The following is a 14255-nucleotide window of genomic DNA, read 5'->3' on the forward strand; positions in this document are numbered from 1 at the left end:
GCCCGGTGGGCCAGCATCTTCGGGGTCAAGGTGGTGCTATTATTTACCACCGAGAGATCGACCCACAATTTGTAGAGAGCAGGCCATTAATCAATTTACAATATACATGGATAGCAAAACCATCAATCCTTGACCCCTTAACCCCTTGATCTGATATTTGACGCAAACTACACGTAAAAGACAATACGATAATGTGCTTTCCCAGTTATAATATGAAGTATGGACGATGGGCACCGACCCCCTACCAGGCAGGGGGCTACACCTCCACTATCTGCTACTAGCAGCCCCCCAATGCAAGAGATTAGGTCAGCATGTTTTGGTGTGTCGTAGCCTCAGGCTGGGTGTGGAAAGACCTCTGTGAATCCAACAGATTAACATGGATCTTCACCCCACCCAACCCGTGACAAGTGACACACGCAGTATTTTCATCATTTCAGTGAATTGACGTACGACTGACGACTTCTAGAACTTAATCACCCTTCTTGTAATATTTAGGGACTTGCACTGCTCTCAAAGGCAGCGTGAGCAATACGTGTGTCATAAACGCTTAGATGTGTTTAATGTGGACCCCCCCGCCCCCCTTTAAAACAACAACACACTCGTGAGTTAATAAAGACAATTCAAATCGTGGGTGATGTGCACAAATTTCAAATCCACATTTTTTTAATTCATAATTTCACGGGTCTTATCATATCACAGCCTACTGTGCAAACAATGAAATTGTTTTCCATTGATTTGAGAATGTTCTTGTTTACAGAAGCCCAAACGCTGTCAGATAATAGCTTAATAGCACAGCACAAGTTAAAAAGACTCACTCTTTGCTCAAGGTTAAGCATTAAACACAGAAAGGCTATTGGGAATTTAACTGTGAAGTCTAGTGAGTTTATTTGGAGAGTCATTTGTTTTTAAATGTAATTTGCAGTATTGGCTCCAAAGCCACATAAAGTAGCATGTCTCGGGTTTGAATTTTTCATAATGCAAAGTTGCTTAACAGTACCAACATTTTTAATTTTGCTATTCAAATAGAACTAAGAAGCCAATTTCTACTACTAATACTTCTTCTTTTGAGAAACACAATTGTGCAAATTCTTAGCTGTCTTGTAGCATGAGTAATCATATCCAGGAATGCAACTGAAAAAGCTTCTCTAAAGATCACCGGTGGCTGTTGCGACAGGTTTACCGTCATCATTTGTCATGCTTACTAGTGAAGGAAAGTTTCAAAAAATACATATGAACAAAATACAAAGCGCTAGATGAATATTTTTTGACATCACATTCATCGTTTGCAATAACAGTAGAGAATATTGTGTCAGCTTTCCTAAAGTTATTTTTGCATATAGCTATATTTCTACGCCCTCCCTAACTGAAATTTTCAATAGGCCAGGAAAGGGTGTCCTCAGTATGAATCAAGTGTGTGTGCGTGCGTGTGCATGTGTGTGTGTGCGACAAACGGGAATCCGATTCTTGGAGTGATCTGAAGTTCAACTTCACTCCACGTGGCGATCGGGCCCCGTGGACACATTCTGTTGGCAGTGAGAAGGAAGCATCTGCTGTGTTGAAAGCTTCCCATTATGACTGGAGCACACATGGACACAAATGCAGACTGAATAGATGTGAATTGGTGAAAAAAGGAGCGGTTTTATTCCTTGTCATTAAAAAGCCATGTACCTCATCGGCTTTCAATGAGGCCCAAATGTTTGATGGAAAAATTGCTCAGCAGGACAAGATTTGTTTATTGTTTTTGCTGCAGTCAAGACACAGCAGCTGATAAACACGTGTAACCTGGAGGTTGAGCATCGCCATGTGTCGACAGTTTTGTCCCCCTCTCCGCCTCCCACTTGGTATTTAAAGACCTTGAAAGAGCACAGCTTCCAGTTAATGATTGCCCATTGAGGGGGGGAAAGTGTGCACTGACACTGTTGACTCTTATCGCTGCTGACCACAAAGCCGCTAGAAGACTGGCTGACATTAATAGGGAGCTCAATTTTTGGTTTAAAATGATATTTCTCACGCTAGTAAAATGACTGCCTTTACAAACAAAATAAGTTTTTTTCTTGTCCTCAGCCATGTTTATAGTTTACATTTGAGATAAGAGCTTCAAATTTGGATCTCATGCACTCCAAGTCAGACCTACACGAGTTTGATCCAAAAGTGAATGGAGCACTAAAACAAATCATCAACATCGGTACTTCTCCCTTTTCGCAGCATCGAATGCCTCACATTGCCTTCCCAACGAGACCAGCCTCTTCTCAGGCACGTCCGCGGCCAAGCCCGAATCCCACCAGTTGTACTCTGGTGAAAGCACGCAGGTTGGCCGATGAGTGATCAGGTATCGGTTTAAGTAGCTCTCTTCGCGGCCGCTGGCCAGCATGCCGTTTGACTGATCCTTCAGAATGAGCAAGGAACAACCCTGAGCCATTCTGTACACATTGCGAATCAGCCCACCGTAGAGCTCGGACGTGTAATAGTAGTCACCCTCATCCTCCTTCACATAAGCTGATGAGTCTTCATCCTTTTCATAAGGAAGTGCCGTCTGTGGCTTGCCGTAGTGTTCGGGGTGCAAGGTGGCCACCAGGTCACCAAGTATTTCCTCTTCCACAGGAGCCGTAAACTCCTGGTCGATGTCAGCGCAGAAAATGTACTCAACCTCCTTGCCAATTCGGTTTTTGATGGCGTCAGCTAAAATGGGCATACGACGATAGACCAACTTGTCCCAGCCGGGGAACTCGGCGACGGGAAGTATCTTCAGCTGTCGTCCAGGCCCCAACTTGATGGGGGGATCCAACATGCGAGGATTATCGATGAGGATATAGTACGTGACCATCTGACTAGGCAGGAAGTAGATCTCTGCCGAGGAGATGAAACGTCTCACGTGTTGGGCGTATGGTCCCACCACAAGGGTCAGCAGACCTACCCGGACTTCTAGCTGTGCAAATTCAGTCCTTCGGCTGACTGAGTCGCGGTTGTCACCCCAAACCAAAGGAGCACCCCAAGGAGTCTGCGCAGGGCGTTGTAGTTCTGCGTTGCTGTTCTTCGTTTCTTCTCCCACGGTTAGTTCCATGGAGCGAAAGTAAGGATGAGGGGACTTCACATTGCCACCAGCCTTACGCCCATGGAGGAAGTCTGAAGAAATCAAACACATACTTGAACGTGTGGAAGCTGGAAGAAACCAGCTTCAAACTGAACAAATCATAGGGCCCATTTGAAATACTAATACAAACCCACAACGATTTGCTAAGCATCAAACCACGGTGCTGCCCAAGATGAATTTCCCCTTGAAGGATAGGTATGAAATGCATTTAGTAATCTAATTCAGCATCAGAGTAGAGCAACACACTTACATATGATAAGTGACAGTAGAACACAGTACAGGAGCAGCTGTATCCTGGACACTCTGACGGCTCCTATTTGGAGGATAAACACACAAATTTGCACAATTTTTTTTTTTTTTTTACACAATAGTCTGCAGACAATAAAGAACAATGAAAGCAACCATAGTTGCTGGGTTCTTCACTCTGGTCTTCAGTGGAATGAAAAGAATGTACTGCTCAAGATGCGCCTCCCCATGGAAATGTGGCATGCTGCATTAAATGATCTTACACACGCCGCTTATAAATATCTACAGTTTGCACTCCTCGTATAAAGTAACTTTATTTGTAAGAAAACGGCCTCTCTAAAATTCACGAAATAATCCCAAATCGAGTCTACGTGTAGTTGTTGCAAGCCTGTGCCTGAGAACAAAACAAAGATCAGTTAAGGAAATGCAGACGTGTCAAATGATTTAATGCGGAAAAGGTCTTGAATTCATCAAATGTGGAAAGAAACATCTCATTAGTTTTCTCGACACGTTTCCAGCAGATTGTGCCGTTCGTGCTGCCCTGTGAATCGCGTGCAGGTCAAGCAGATGTGACTAAAGCAGAGGAGGTGGAGCAGAGCGCTGACGAATACTAACTTGTACTAACCTGTGGCTGTCTTGCAGAATGGGAACAGCGCCATGCTGTGACCCGCTGCTGGATAAACACACAAACGCTATGCCAAAAGTCTTGCTCTATCTATCTATATACTCTGTTTCTCCAAAGCTCTTCTTTCTGGTTATTTTGCTTTAACTCTTAGAAACTCTTCATCTCTCGTTCGTTGCCTCACTTTTTTTTTTTTCTCTTTCCCAAAACGTTCTCCTCCCCCGTTTCCCAGAGACTCCTGCTTGTTTCCATTTCTGAGGCGAACCCAAAGAAACCAGATGCATGTGGAATCTGTGGCAAAGAAAACGAGTGGAGTAGCTGCCTTGAATCATTTCAGGCAAGGTGCCCAAACTACGGATTCGGGGCAATTTGCAGCCCGCTGTCCATTATTAGTGGCCTGCGGCATCTACTAAAAATAACTTGACATGGCCCGCAATGCACTTTGAATAATTTAGCTTTTTAGTTGGATCAGGGCAAATAACACGGAAGAGCCCACACAAGAACAGAAAGGACATGCACACCGAAAGGCCCAAAGTTGAATTCCAATTCCAAATATTTATGCAATTTGAATGGATTTTTGTTTAACTTGAACCTCTCAGTGTTTTTGCTGCAGAAATCAAATGTAAGAAAATCCACACACTCAGGAGGTCGATTTGCAGTTTACAATAAGTCTCTTATTTTTGTACATCCATTACAGAAATTGCAACATAATAATGGTTTGTGCAAACAATTCCGAACGGTAGCATCAGCCAAAACAAACATAAAAGAGCAAAATTTAGGCTACGCTAAAGATAATTTACAGTGCAGCATTTGGCCCAAACATTATCCTTGTCCTTCCATCTGGTTGGCAGAGAAGCGGGGCTGGCAGTTTCACATGGAAGTATAGGGACAACCAAATAAATAAATAAATAATAATAATAATAAATAGATTAAAGCTCACTCGGGACAAACTAACTTGAAAAAGCTGACTTAAAAGTTGTGAGTGTGTGAAGATGGCTATCCTGTCTTGTAATAATAATCATAATATGAATGCAATATCGACAAATGTGCTTGCACAGATGATTACTTTATCGGATAGGTACAGTAGTACCAGAGTGGTGCCAACACTTAATCAATACTGTTCTACTTTAAAGATATATTTGATAACTCATGGACACAATCAATATTGCACTACTTTAAAGATATAGTTGATAACTTATGGACACAAAACAAACATCACTGAAATACACAAAAGCTGGAAAACCATTCGGCAGTGCTCCGATTCGATCCATGCTGAAGTTGCAAAAATCAAGTGAAAGAATAAACTATGTCGGGGTTTGATAGTATATTATTTTCATAAAATATGGGGATCCTTAGAAAAATATTTCATTTAATGCAGCATTGTACTTTTAAAAAAATAAATTAAAAATGCAAAAGAAAGTTAAGATATTTTTGTATATATTTTCACTGCAGACCAAAGAGATCTGCAGTTTCATGCTTGGATTACGATGAATGGACCAACTGAATCAGTGCCCGAAACGAATGAAATGAAAGTAAGGACATTCGATATGCAGCATTTGGGGGACAACGCAGAACGGAATAAAAGACCTTTGAGGTCTTTTTTGTTGTATTCACAATTTTTTTCCCTCCTTTCGTTATTTTGCCACGTTCCTCTGCTTCCCAACCAACACAAATCTCTCTCCCTCTCTTTCTCTCTCTCTCTCATTTCTGGTCATCATCTAACATCTGAAACAGGGCCTGCAGCAGGCGGTCATCTCGATGCCTGTACGGCTTGCTGCTGTAGAAGCCATCACTATAGTCACTGAAGACATTGTGGCCTGGGCCCCTGAACTTATTGATCATGTCCAAAGCTTGGTACAACTTTTGTGGGGGGGTTCTTGTTGCCAGGAGGGAGGACATCCTTCCAGGCTGCTGCCTCCCCCAGGTTGTTTGGGGCTGCTGGACGCTGAGGCTTTGCCTGTTGAAGGCTGTCTGCAGGAGACGCAGCAAGGCCTGTGTGGGGGAGTAGGGAGTTGTTGCTGGCTTTTGGGATTTCTTTTCGGCGGCAGAAGGAGCTAAGGCTTGCGTTTTGGTCTTCGTAGGCGGACGGGCCTGAGTGGGTTCTTCCTGCATCGCCGGACAGATCAAAAAGATAGAGTCACATGTCATTGATGACCTCAAGTGGTGCAAAAGAACTTGGTGATGACAGAGGAAAAGCATACGATTCCTGTTGCGCTCTCTCGATTGTTTTGAAATTAATGATTGCCATCTTGAGGTTATGGATACAGTATTAGATTATACATTTTGGTTGTTATAAGGGCAAACAGATATGTCAAATATTTTTTTTCGTAATGTTATAATGCACTTGTCTTTTTGTCTTTTAGCTCTACTGTATTATTAAACTGTTGAGTAACACTTTGAATTTTTTATTTTACGAAATATTGTAATTGAAGATACGTTAACTTTTAGATTATTTTTTTTGCACTGATTCTGAATTTGCCCTTGTTTTTGTCTCTAGCAGCCCAGGTTCTCATATTAATACAGTACATGTAGTTCTTATAATAATACAAAATATGTCATATTTATGAATTCATATAGGGTTATGTTCAGCAACAAGGGGATTTTTTTTCTGAAACGTCAGAGCACATTACAACCCATGGTAAAATCCACATTAAAAAGTCCAGAGGGAAACTTCACTAATACTTTTATCTTTTATCTTTGCCAAGAGAACAAGACTGCATAATCTCTGTTGAACTATTTAATGGATGCCAGAAAAATCGAGACGAAGCCATGGAGCCTCATCTGGAAGATTGTGGAAGAAAGTCTAATCCCGTCCCCTGGGATTCCCTGAGTCCTCTTCTACTCTTGGTCCCCCACCCACATGGGGGGTGACTCAACCTAGCCCGTGTGACAATGTGTGAGCCCACGGCCTTAACTGAAATCAACTAATATGTGTGCCAAGGGTGCCATAGATAAGAAAATGCCAAGCAAGGAGGAAAGGTCACAGCGATATAACACCCTAAAACCCATGTTTGTGTATGCAAAAATCCTATATGTGCTTGTGATCCCCTCCAAGGCAATATTCGGGGTCCGCCCCCCTCGGACTAGCCCCCTCAAATGCCGTTAACTTCAGGGATCACGAGTGTGGTGCAGCGCATTATGGACAAGTCTAAAGAAATCCAACAAAATATGTGACCCATATTGGACTGAGTTTGTACTCTATGGTGAGCAATGAAACCTGTGGAGCACATGAGCAAGCCAAATCAACAACTTATATATTAATCAGTCAACGTGGACCCTAAACTTGATGATCTCATTAATATCATTCTCCGCGTTGAAGTCATCCAGCCTATAGGAACCTTCGGGACCGGCATGGCGAGACGTTTCTCCCACTGGGCGGTCTGGTAGGGCGGGTGCCCCAACCCCCCAGATTGTCCGTCGCATGATCACTATGCCTTACTTTCAAGGCCCTAATGTAAGAACACAACAGCATCCATAATATACAAACATGCCTTGCACAACTCAAGTGAAAAAAAATTCCAACAATCATAACTTATGTGACAATTACTCCTTTCCTATGCCCACTTGTTAGATTTAATATACGTGACCATGTCCTCCAACAAAGCTCATGGCCTATGTTCAAACCAAAAAACACAGTTCCACTGATCCACCCAATTCCATATTAACACAATTCCACTGTTAAATCCAAAACAAATCCATTCTGCTTCCTCTTCATGTGGCAACATTTTGTTTTCATAAAACCAATCATTCAATCCATTCCCTACTGTTTAGTTAATTACGTCATGTTCAGCCTCCCCAAAATATTTAAACCATTACATCATTTGCTTCAGAATTCATGATTCTCTCTTTCTCTCTCACACACACAATATTACGCACGCTTTAATAGGTCAAACTTAAAAACCAAAAAATGGCTCCAAAACCTGATGTGCTTGAAAATAAAATAAGTGTCACAGCACACTCATTCATCAAATTCAGTTATAATTGAAGAATTAATTATGGCATAGTAATTGTACAGAAAAAAATTCTGATGAAAACCAATCACCTCGAATGTCAATTGGTTATCCCGTCTCAAATGTGCTCTAACTTACCTCCATCATGTCATCCATGTGTTCCACACCACGCCGGTCATTCTGCACAGCATTGTAGGCAATGTACACTCGAGGCTTTTTCATGTGCTCCGGCTTCTCAGATGTTCCGTGGAGAATCAACTTCCAGCTCAAAATACGACCCTCGTTCTCTATACGGCCCGACTGTTACAACAAAACAACATCACGCTCAGGAGGAATAAGAATCTGATTTCAGGTTATTAATAGTCATCTGTCCGTCAAGTTTAAAACTCACATTGTCAGTTATCTTGAGGGTCCAAGTACCGGAGGGGTCTTCACCCCACGTGTGGACAGACATGAAATACCAGTTTCTAAAACCATTGGAGGACGTGTCACGCTCGCGCTCAGCTAGCAGCACCGTGGTGGTGCCTGGGAAAAAATAAAACGCACACAACATGGTTATTTCCCGAGAGTTCAGTGTGTGTATGTGTGTGTGTCTGAGCGTTTGTCTCACCAGCTGGCGAAGTCAGCGTGATGTGCAGATCGCCTCTCCTGGTGTATTCGATGCTGACCTCCACCTGCACATGTTCCAGTGACGTGATGGTGTACTCCTGCTGTCCTGCACAGGCTTTAGTTGGAATCTCTATGGTTGTCTCTCCTGCTGATTTCAAATCCCTGTGGAATGTGTTAGAATAGAAGGGAATATTAAAAAAAAAAAGAAAACAAAATAGTCCATGGTGATGGAATACTGTCACATCTGCTTGGTAGTTTCTAAGGGGCAACGTGTGCTGCCATTGAGTCCACTAAATAATCCAAACAAATGTTGAAAAATAAAACAAAACAGAATGCTTCCTGGTTTTGTTGGCAGCTTTGCATTCTCTGCCAGTAATCAAATCATATTTGACAATTATCAATTAACATGACCTACATTTTAAATTACCCAGATGTTGTTTTTTATTTTTATGAGGGAAAAAAAAAAGCTTTCCAATTCATGTTCATGGCACCAAGAATGCCCTCGGATTAAGCCTCATTGTTACTGTCACGAGTAACAATGATCTTTTCAACCATCTGGGTCTTTAATAACGCAGATGGTTGAAAAGATCTTTGTTTTGTTTTTGTTCTGGATGTGTGTTTGAGACATGTTGCAGGTTTTCTGAGTTCAGATGCAATGGGTCACACAGTTCATCAGCGACTGCAGGATATCTGAAATAAGGCCGCTTCATTCAAAACGTTGACCTACCTGGGCTGGAAAGAGTCGTCCCTCACAATGCATTGCTTTTTTTCCGGCACGTGCTTCCATGTTGCAGGGTCAGCGAGGTCAACCAAGGCTTTGGCATTGAGAAGCCCAAAACCAAAGCGACTGTTGACCATCAGTTCCGCTCCATTTTTCTTCCAACCTGGATTATTAGCCAAGGGATCAAACTCTGACGTCCAGACGACAATGTGCTGTAGGTCTCTCCAGGTCAGATCTGGACTGGAGAGGAGACGTGGATAAGGAAGCGGGGTTAGTGATCACTTATTCAAACGAATCTCAATCATCTTTCATTTGCGTACTTTTGCTCCAGTGCAAGGGCAAATATTCCAGCAGCTAGCGGGGCGGAGGCTGACGTTCCCGTGTGAGTCTGAGTGCACTCATTGTGTAGATCGGCGCTAGTCTGGAGAAACGTAGAAAAACAATTCAAACTTTTTCATGATCTTTTTTTTTATTCAAGTGAATATTTACTAGTTTTACAGGGAGTGTAGAGCATATGATGCGTTTTCATAGGGTGTGAAGTTTGGGAATTGCTGATGGAGTCCATGAACTACTCACAATCCTCTGGTCGGTGTAGTCTCCACTGCTATACGCTGTTGCCAAAGTGGAGGAACACTTTTCAGCGTACCATGGGGACAAGCCCTGCTGGGAGGCGCTGCTGATTGACACAGTGTAGATGCTGTCTGTGTAGCCATCACAGTCACAGTTATCCCCCTGGCGGCCTCCGTTACCTGATGCCCAAACAAAGATTGAGCCCTTGCCGCCTCGGCCCTGAAGAAAGGTTTAATGGGAGAGCAGTGAAGCAAGAAGTCAGATATTTGTTTTCACTCGGGTCTACCGTGCATTGCTCCTAATGTGGAAAACACATTTCATCCAAGATAGGATACAGTAAAGGCAGCTGAGCATGTCATTAACAACCAGGGGGCAGATAACAGGCCCTCGAGGGAACCTCAGCGTCACATCTTGCCAGATCAGTAAAAGCTGTTAATGATTTACCTTCTGGATGCCGTATTCAAAGGCTTTTTGAGCCAGGCGACCTGGGCCTTCAACGGTTTTGCCATCATCATTGGGCCCCCAGCTAGCACTGTAGATGTCCACGTGATCTGGTCTGAAGCCGATAGAGCTGGCCTCAATGGCGTCCGTCACAATCCCATCCAGCATACGAATACCTGAGTGGAAAGAACCGAGAACATGATAAAAAGATGCTTATTGTCAGACGTTCCTTGTTGGCCGGCCAACCTATCAGCATTTATCGTCTTATATACACGTGCACCAATTTCTCAATTACCTAAAGAGAAAAGCCTCTTACCTCCAACTTTGGAATTGAAGGCCACCCCAACACCACATTTATTGTTGTCCGCTTGCATGGCGATCTCACCGGCACACCTGGTCCCATGCCTGATTGAAAAGTTTCTCATTATCTGGGGCTATCAAACTTAGTTGGATATGTAAAAAGACCACAAAAAAAAACACTGAACATTGCCAACATACTTGTTTTCATTGGTGGTGTCATATCTGGGGAACGGGTCAGGGTCATTGTCATTGAAGTCAAAGCTGGCTGCTGCATCCTTGAATAAAAATGACAGATGATGAGCGGGCAAAAAAAAAAAAAAAAGATATCAGATTATCCCATGCACATTTGTCAAGAGCTGCCACATACAACTCAATAATAGAAGATCTTCAGGAACATGTGAGACGGCTGAGCTGTAAAATGGAAAAAAGTCCAAATGTTGGAGGCTCTTTATACATTGAGTGTGAGCACCTTGGGTGACTCAATCTCTCTGACTAATGTGTCTTAATGGCTCGATAAACAGGTTGCTTTTTGCCATTAGTGTCTCTATTCATTGCTGCGGTGAGACGATGACGACTGGCTTTGAAAAGCGGCAACATTGGAAGGAACTCAAAAGAAGTAAAACATCATTTCCCCTCACACAAAACATTTACGAGGCCACCATCAGAGCAGCTATTGAAAATTAGAAACCAAATAAAGGCAAAAGATGTGTTTGCCTTGCAAGGTGTTACCAGCAGCGTTGCTGTGGAAACAGCAGACTGAGACGACGGGGCGGTCACCATGGAAACAGTATCTTACGTAGTTGGCGGAGATGTCTGTGTGGTTCCACTCCAGTCCGTCATCCAGAACGGTGATGACTACCCCTTTGCCCGTGATGCCCTTCTGCCACACCGGGATGACATGCAGGTCCAGCTTGGGCAGGGACGACGACGTGCGTGTGTCTTGCTGCATGGAAGACGACGAAGCGGACAAAAAGTCAATGGTCGCTCAGCCACAACACAAAAAGGCTCTTTGAATGTTATCAAGTGTTGTAAAAGGTTAGCCCATGAAAGCTTTTCAGCTTCATTTTTGGCATTTCATTTTTTAATTATGGCTCGTCCACTCCTGCGGCCACTTGCTGAGGCTTTTGTGTGGTCCAGTGCCTGATTAATTTAACACTCAAGTCAAACAAGTGCATTGTGTTGCAACCGGCATATCCTTTGATTTGCCCAAAAAATAAAAAACCAGCCATGTTGTCAAGCAATGAGTCACACCCTGATTACATTTTCAGGGGCATAATGGCATCTCGCTCAGTTCTCTCCTGCTCTCTGAGTCCATCACACAACGATCTCCGTCCCCTCTAATGTAAGCAAACGTCACATCTGCCAGCATGCGTCATCATCCTCTGCTCCTTCATTTGCTCTCTTCACTTAGGCACTATGGGGCATTACACTTTTACAATAAATGTTCCCCAGCTAATGAGCTCAGTCTGATCTGATATGCTGTCTATGTGTTGATCATGGATTAACATGAGTAAAGACCTGATTCTGTAGCAACACCATCCAAAGGGGTCAAACCACGGTCGGGACGTTATGAACATGTTGGTAATGTGTGAAGTGTGGGATAACCGACTGTCGTGTGCTTCATCTCGGCTTGAATGGGCCAAAAATCCCATTCGGGGTAAATTAGAATTTAATACATCTGCTCTGCTCTGTTCCATCCTGTTGGATTATTTTCCCTCCGCCACACTCATCCCCACTCGGACAGCATAACCAATTAGGCAAATGGCGCTTCTGGCCGGACTGCTTGTTGTATTGTCTTGCGTGTCTGTTATTTGAGCTGTTCTGTCGAGCGGTTACGTTTTTTGGCTTTGGAGCAGACTCACCAGGTACCACTGCTGGTTCCACATGGGATCATCAAACAGCTTGTCCGCCGGGCAGTCCCTGCACTGGCCGATGGATGCTCGCTTGCCGCGACGTTTCTCGTACTGCTGCTCGGCCCACAACACCTGCGGGAATGGATGAGGTTACTTTGTGTTCAAGAAAACAAATTGTGTTTATGTTGAGGCACCGCTCACCCGATCATCCTCCGATAGCTGCCTGGTGATGTGCGTGGCACTTCGCTTCATTCTGGAGGGATGTTTGCGATGCCTGAACAAGAAATGGTCATTCAGGGCCCCAATCTGCAGAGAAAAGAAATAGCTGAAGCATGAAAATCATGTTGTTGTTTTTCTTGGATCATTAATATTTTCCTGCCAGTGTGATCATCAGCCTCTTCATAAAAATACACGCCTGTTTCCGGGAAGTTGTCGGAGAATTTTGTCTCATTTGGTAGTGCTGCACAACCCGTTTTTCTAGTGTGCTCAAATTATCCTGGAAAGGCCAGTTGAAGTGTGACTAACCCTTTTATTTTTGTTTTTTAATACTTTTTAATTGTTCATATGCACCTGATGATGTGGTCAGCATACATAAAAATAAACAGTCTACAAATCAAGAGAAACTACGACTATTATGGCATACAATAAACAAATGCAGCAGAATGTAGAAATGTCAGGCTAAGATCTGACTAATTTAATGCAAAAAAATTAGTTTTCACTGCTGCAAATGTTTCATTCACGCACTGACCACACATCACAGCGACGGCCACTTCTAATGTGTATAAGCGAAGAGATTCTGAAGAACACAAGGAAACCAACCGCCATCAATGAGCAAAGTGCAAATTGTGAGTCAAACATTGATTCAATCCATTAATTTATCAGATGGCTGAATATCGTAAATACTAAATGTACTTTTGGCCTATCATAAAAGCTATTATTTCTCCACTCGAATGAGCTCATCAAAGAAAGCAGAATAAATATAATGTTCCTCTTTTACGACATCATAAGCTTATGACGTAGCCTACTGAAAACTTAATTCGGATTTCTGTGAGGATCCCAATAAAAATCTACCATTTAGAATTCATGAACAATAATCAAAATGAGTGATTTGGTTTCAGGAAGTCGTTGACATTCTCTGACTCCGTGGTGCCTACCTGTCGGACCAGTTGGTAGTCGAGCTCCCGGGCGATCTCCTCGGCGGCATCCAGGCCACCCGGGATCTCCACGGCCCACTCGTTCAGATACTGTCTGTCCATGAAAGACGACCCCACGGAGCGTGGAATCACGGATGAGAGGATGGCGAGAAAACAACACATCATCGTGGGACGACATCTCAATTCCATTTCAGAGGAAATTAAACCAGATGAGAAAAAAGAAATCACAGAACGCAGGTTGGATATGTTTCAGGAAAAACAAGCACCGAACTGTTTTGATCTATTCTGATTAGTAGTGATGTCCAATTCTATTTTCCTCTGTTGCAGGTGGATGGATGGGAATGCGCGTTTCTGTTCCGTCAAGGAAACACTTGGGGATGGTTGAGCGTTTGCGTGCGTCTGCATGCGCGCGGATGTGGTCACGACGACGAGGGAGGGTGTTCACGTCAAATTACACTTGCTATGACGTCAATTGGGCGTCTTCCTTCAATAGAGTGACAAGAAAGTGGAAAGGGAAGACGAGAGGTGCATCTAAAAATATCCCAGAATGAGGAGCCATGATTAAATGAGGCACGTAAAATAAAAAAAATAAAAAATCCCTCATGAATTGATTAGACATATCCTAATTAAAGCATATATATCGCATCATTATTACAATTCCTATGCGTTATGCAATAGGTGTACAAGATGCGTTCACG

The 14255-nt window shown here is 43.2% G+C and overlaps 2 protein-coding genes across 3 annotated transcripts; both read right to left on the minus strand.

Moving 5' to 3' along the window:
• Window positions 1–634: 634 nt before the first annotated feature.
• Window positions 635–4337, minus strand: LOC119123271 (globoside alpha-1,3-N-acetylgalactosaminyltransferase 1-like). The gene is made up of 3 exons (XM_037252270.1): window positions 3963–4337; window positions 3342–3404; window positions 635–3123 (listed from the first exon to the last, which is right to left on the minus strand). The coding sequence occupies exons 1-3, from the start codon at window positions 3994–3996 to the stop codon at window positions 2177–2179; spliced, it is 1044 nt and encodes a 347-aa protein (XP_037108165.1). The 5' UTR covers window positions 3997–4337; the 3' UTR covers window positions 635–2176.
• Window positions 4338–4607: 270 nt separating this feature from the next.
• pcsk1 (proprotein convertase subtilisin/kexin type 1) lies at window positions 4608–13993 on the minus strand. Of its 2 annotated transcripts, none has more exons than XM_037252266.1 (14): window positions 13558–13993; window positions 12605–12709; window positions 12413–12535; window positions 11347–11493; window positions 10749–10825; window positions 10567–10655; window positions 10254–10426; window positions 9816–10028; window positions 9560–9660; window positions 9246–9479; window positions 8520–8680; window positions 8301–8434; window positions 8048–8209; window positions 4608–6065 (listed from the first exon to the last, which is right to left on the minus strand). In XM_037252266.1, exons 1-14 carry the CDS (start codon window positions 13744–13746, stop codon window positions 5661–5663), a joined length of 2313 nt encoding a protein of 770 aa, XP_037108161.1. In that variant the 5' UTR covers window positions 13747–13993; the 3' UTR covers window positions 4608–5660. The 2 variants fall into 2 exon arrangements, with proteins under 2 accessions (XP_037108161.1, XP_037108162.1); XM_037252267.1 differs by lacking the exon at window positions 4608–6065 and adding an exon at window positions 6682–7408 and having other exon boundaries at window positions 13558–13990.
• Window positions 13994–14255: the final 262 nt, after the last annotated feature.

The sequence above is a fragment of the Syngnathus acus genome, chromosome 5 (assembly GCF_901709675.1).
Source record: "Syngnathus acus chromosome 5, fSynAcu1.2, whole genome shotgun sequence".
Lineage (NCBI taxonomy): Eukaryota > Metazoa > Chordata > Actinopteri > Syngnathiformes > Syngnathidae > Syngnathus > Syngnathus acus.

Excerpts from the sequence above, each read along its gene's own strand:
- LOC119123271 (XM_037252270.1), bottom strand. The coding sequence starts at position 3,996 with ATGGCGCTGTTCCCATTCTGCAAGACAGCCACAG. Across the intron at positions 3,405-3,962 it reads ATTCTGCAAGACAGCCACAG|GAGCCGTCAGAGTGTCCAGG; the intron begins GTTAGTACAAGT and ends TCCTCCAAATAG. Across the intron at positions 3,124-3,341 it reads TCTACTGTCACTTATCATAT|ACTTCCTCCATGGGCGTAAG; the intron begins GTAAGTGTGTTG and ends TGATTTCTTCAG.
- pcsk1 (XM_037252266.1), bottom strand. The coding sequence starts at position 13,746 with ATGGAATTGAGATGTCGTCCCACGATGATGTGTTGTTTTCTCGCCATC. Across the intron at positions 11,494-12,412 it reads GGAACCAGCAGTGGTACCTG|CAAGACACACGCACGTCGTC; the intron begins GTGAGTCTGCTC and ends TCTTCCATGCAG. Across the intron at positions 10,656-10,748 it reads GACACCACCAATGAAAACAA|GCATGGGACCAGGTGTGCCG; the intron begins GTATGTTGGCAA and ends CTTTTCAATCAG.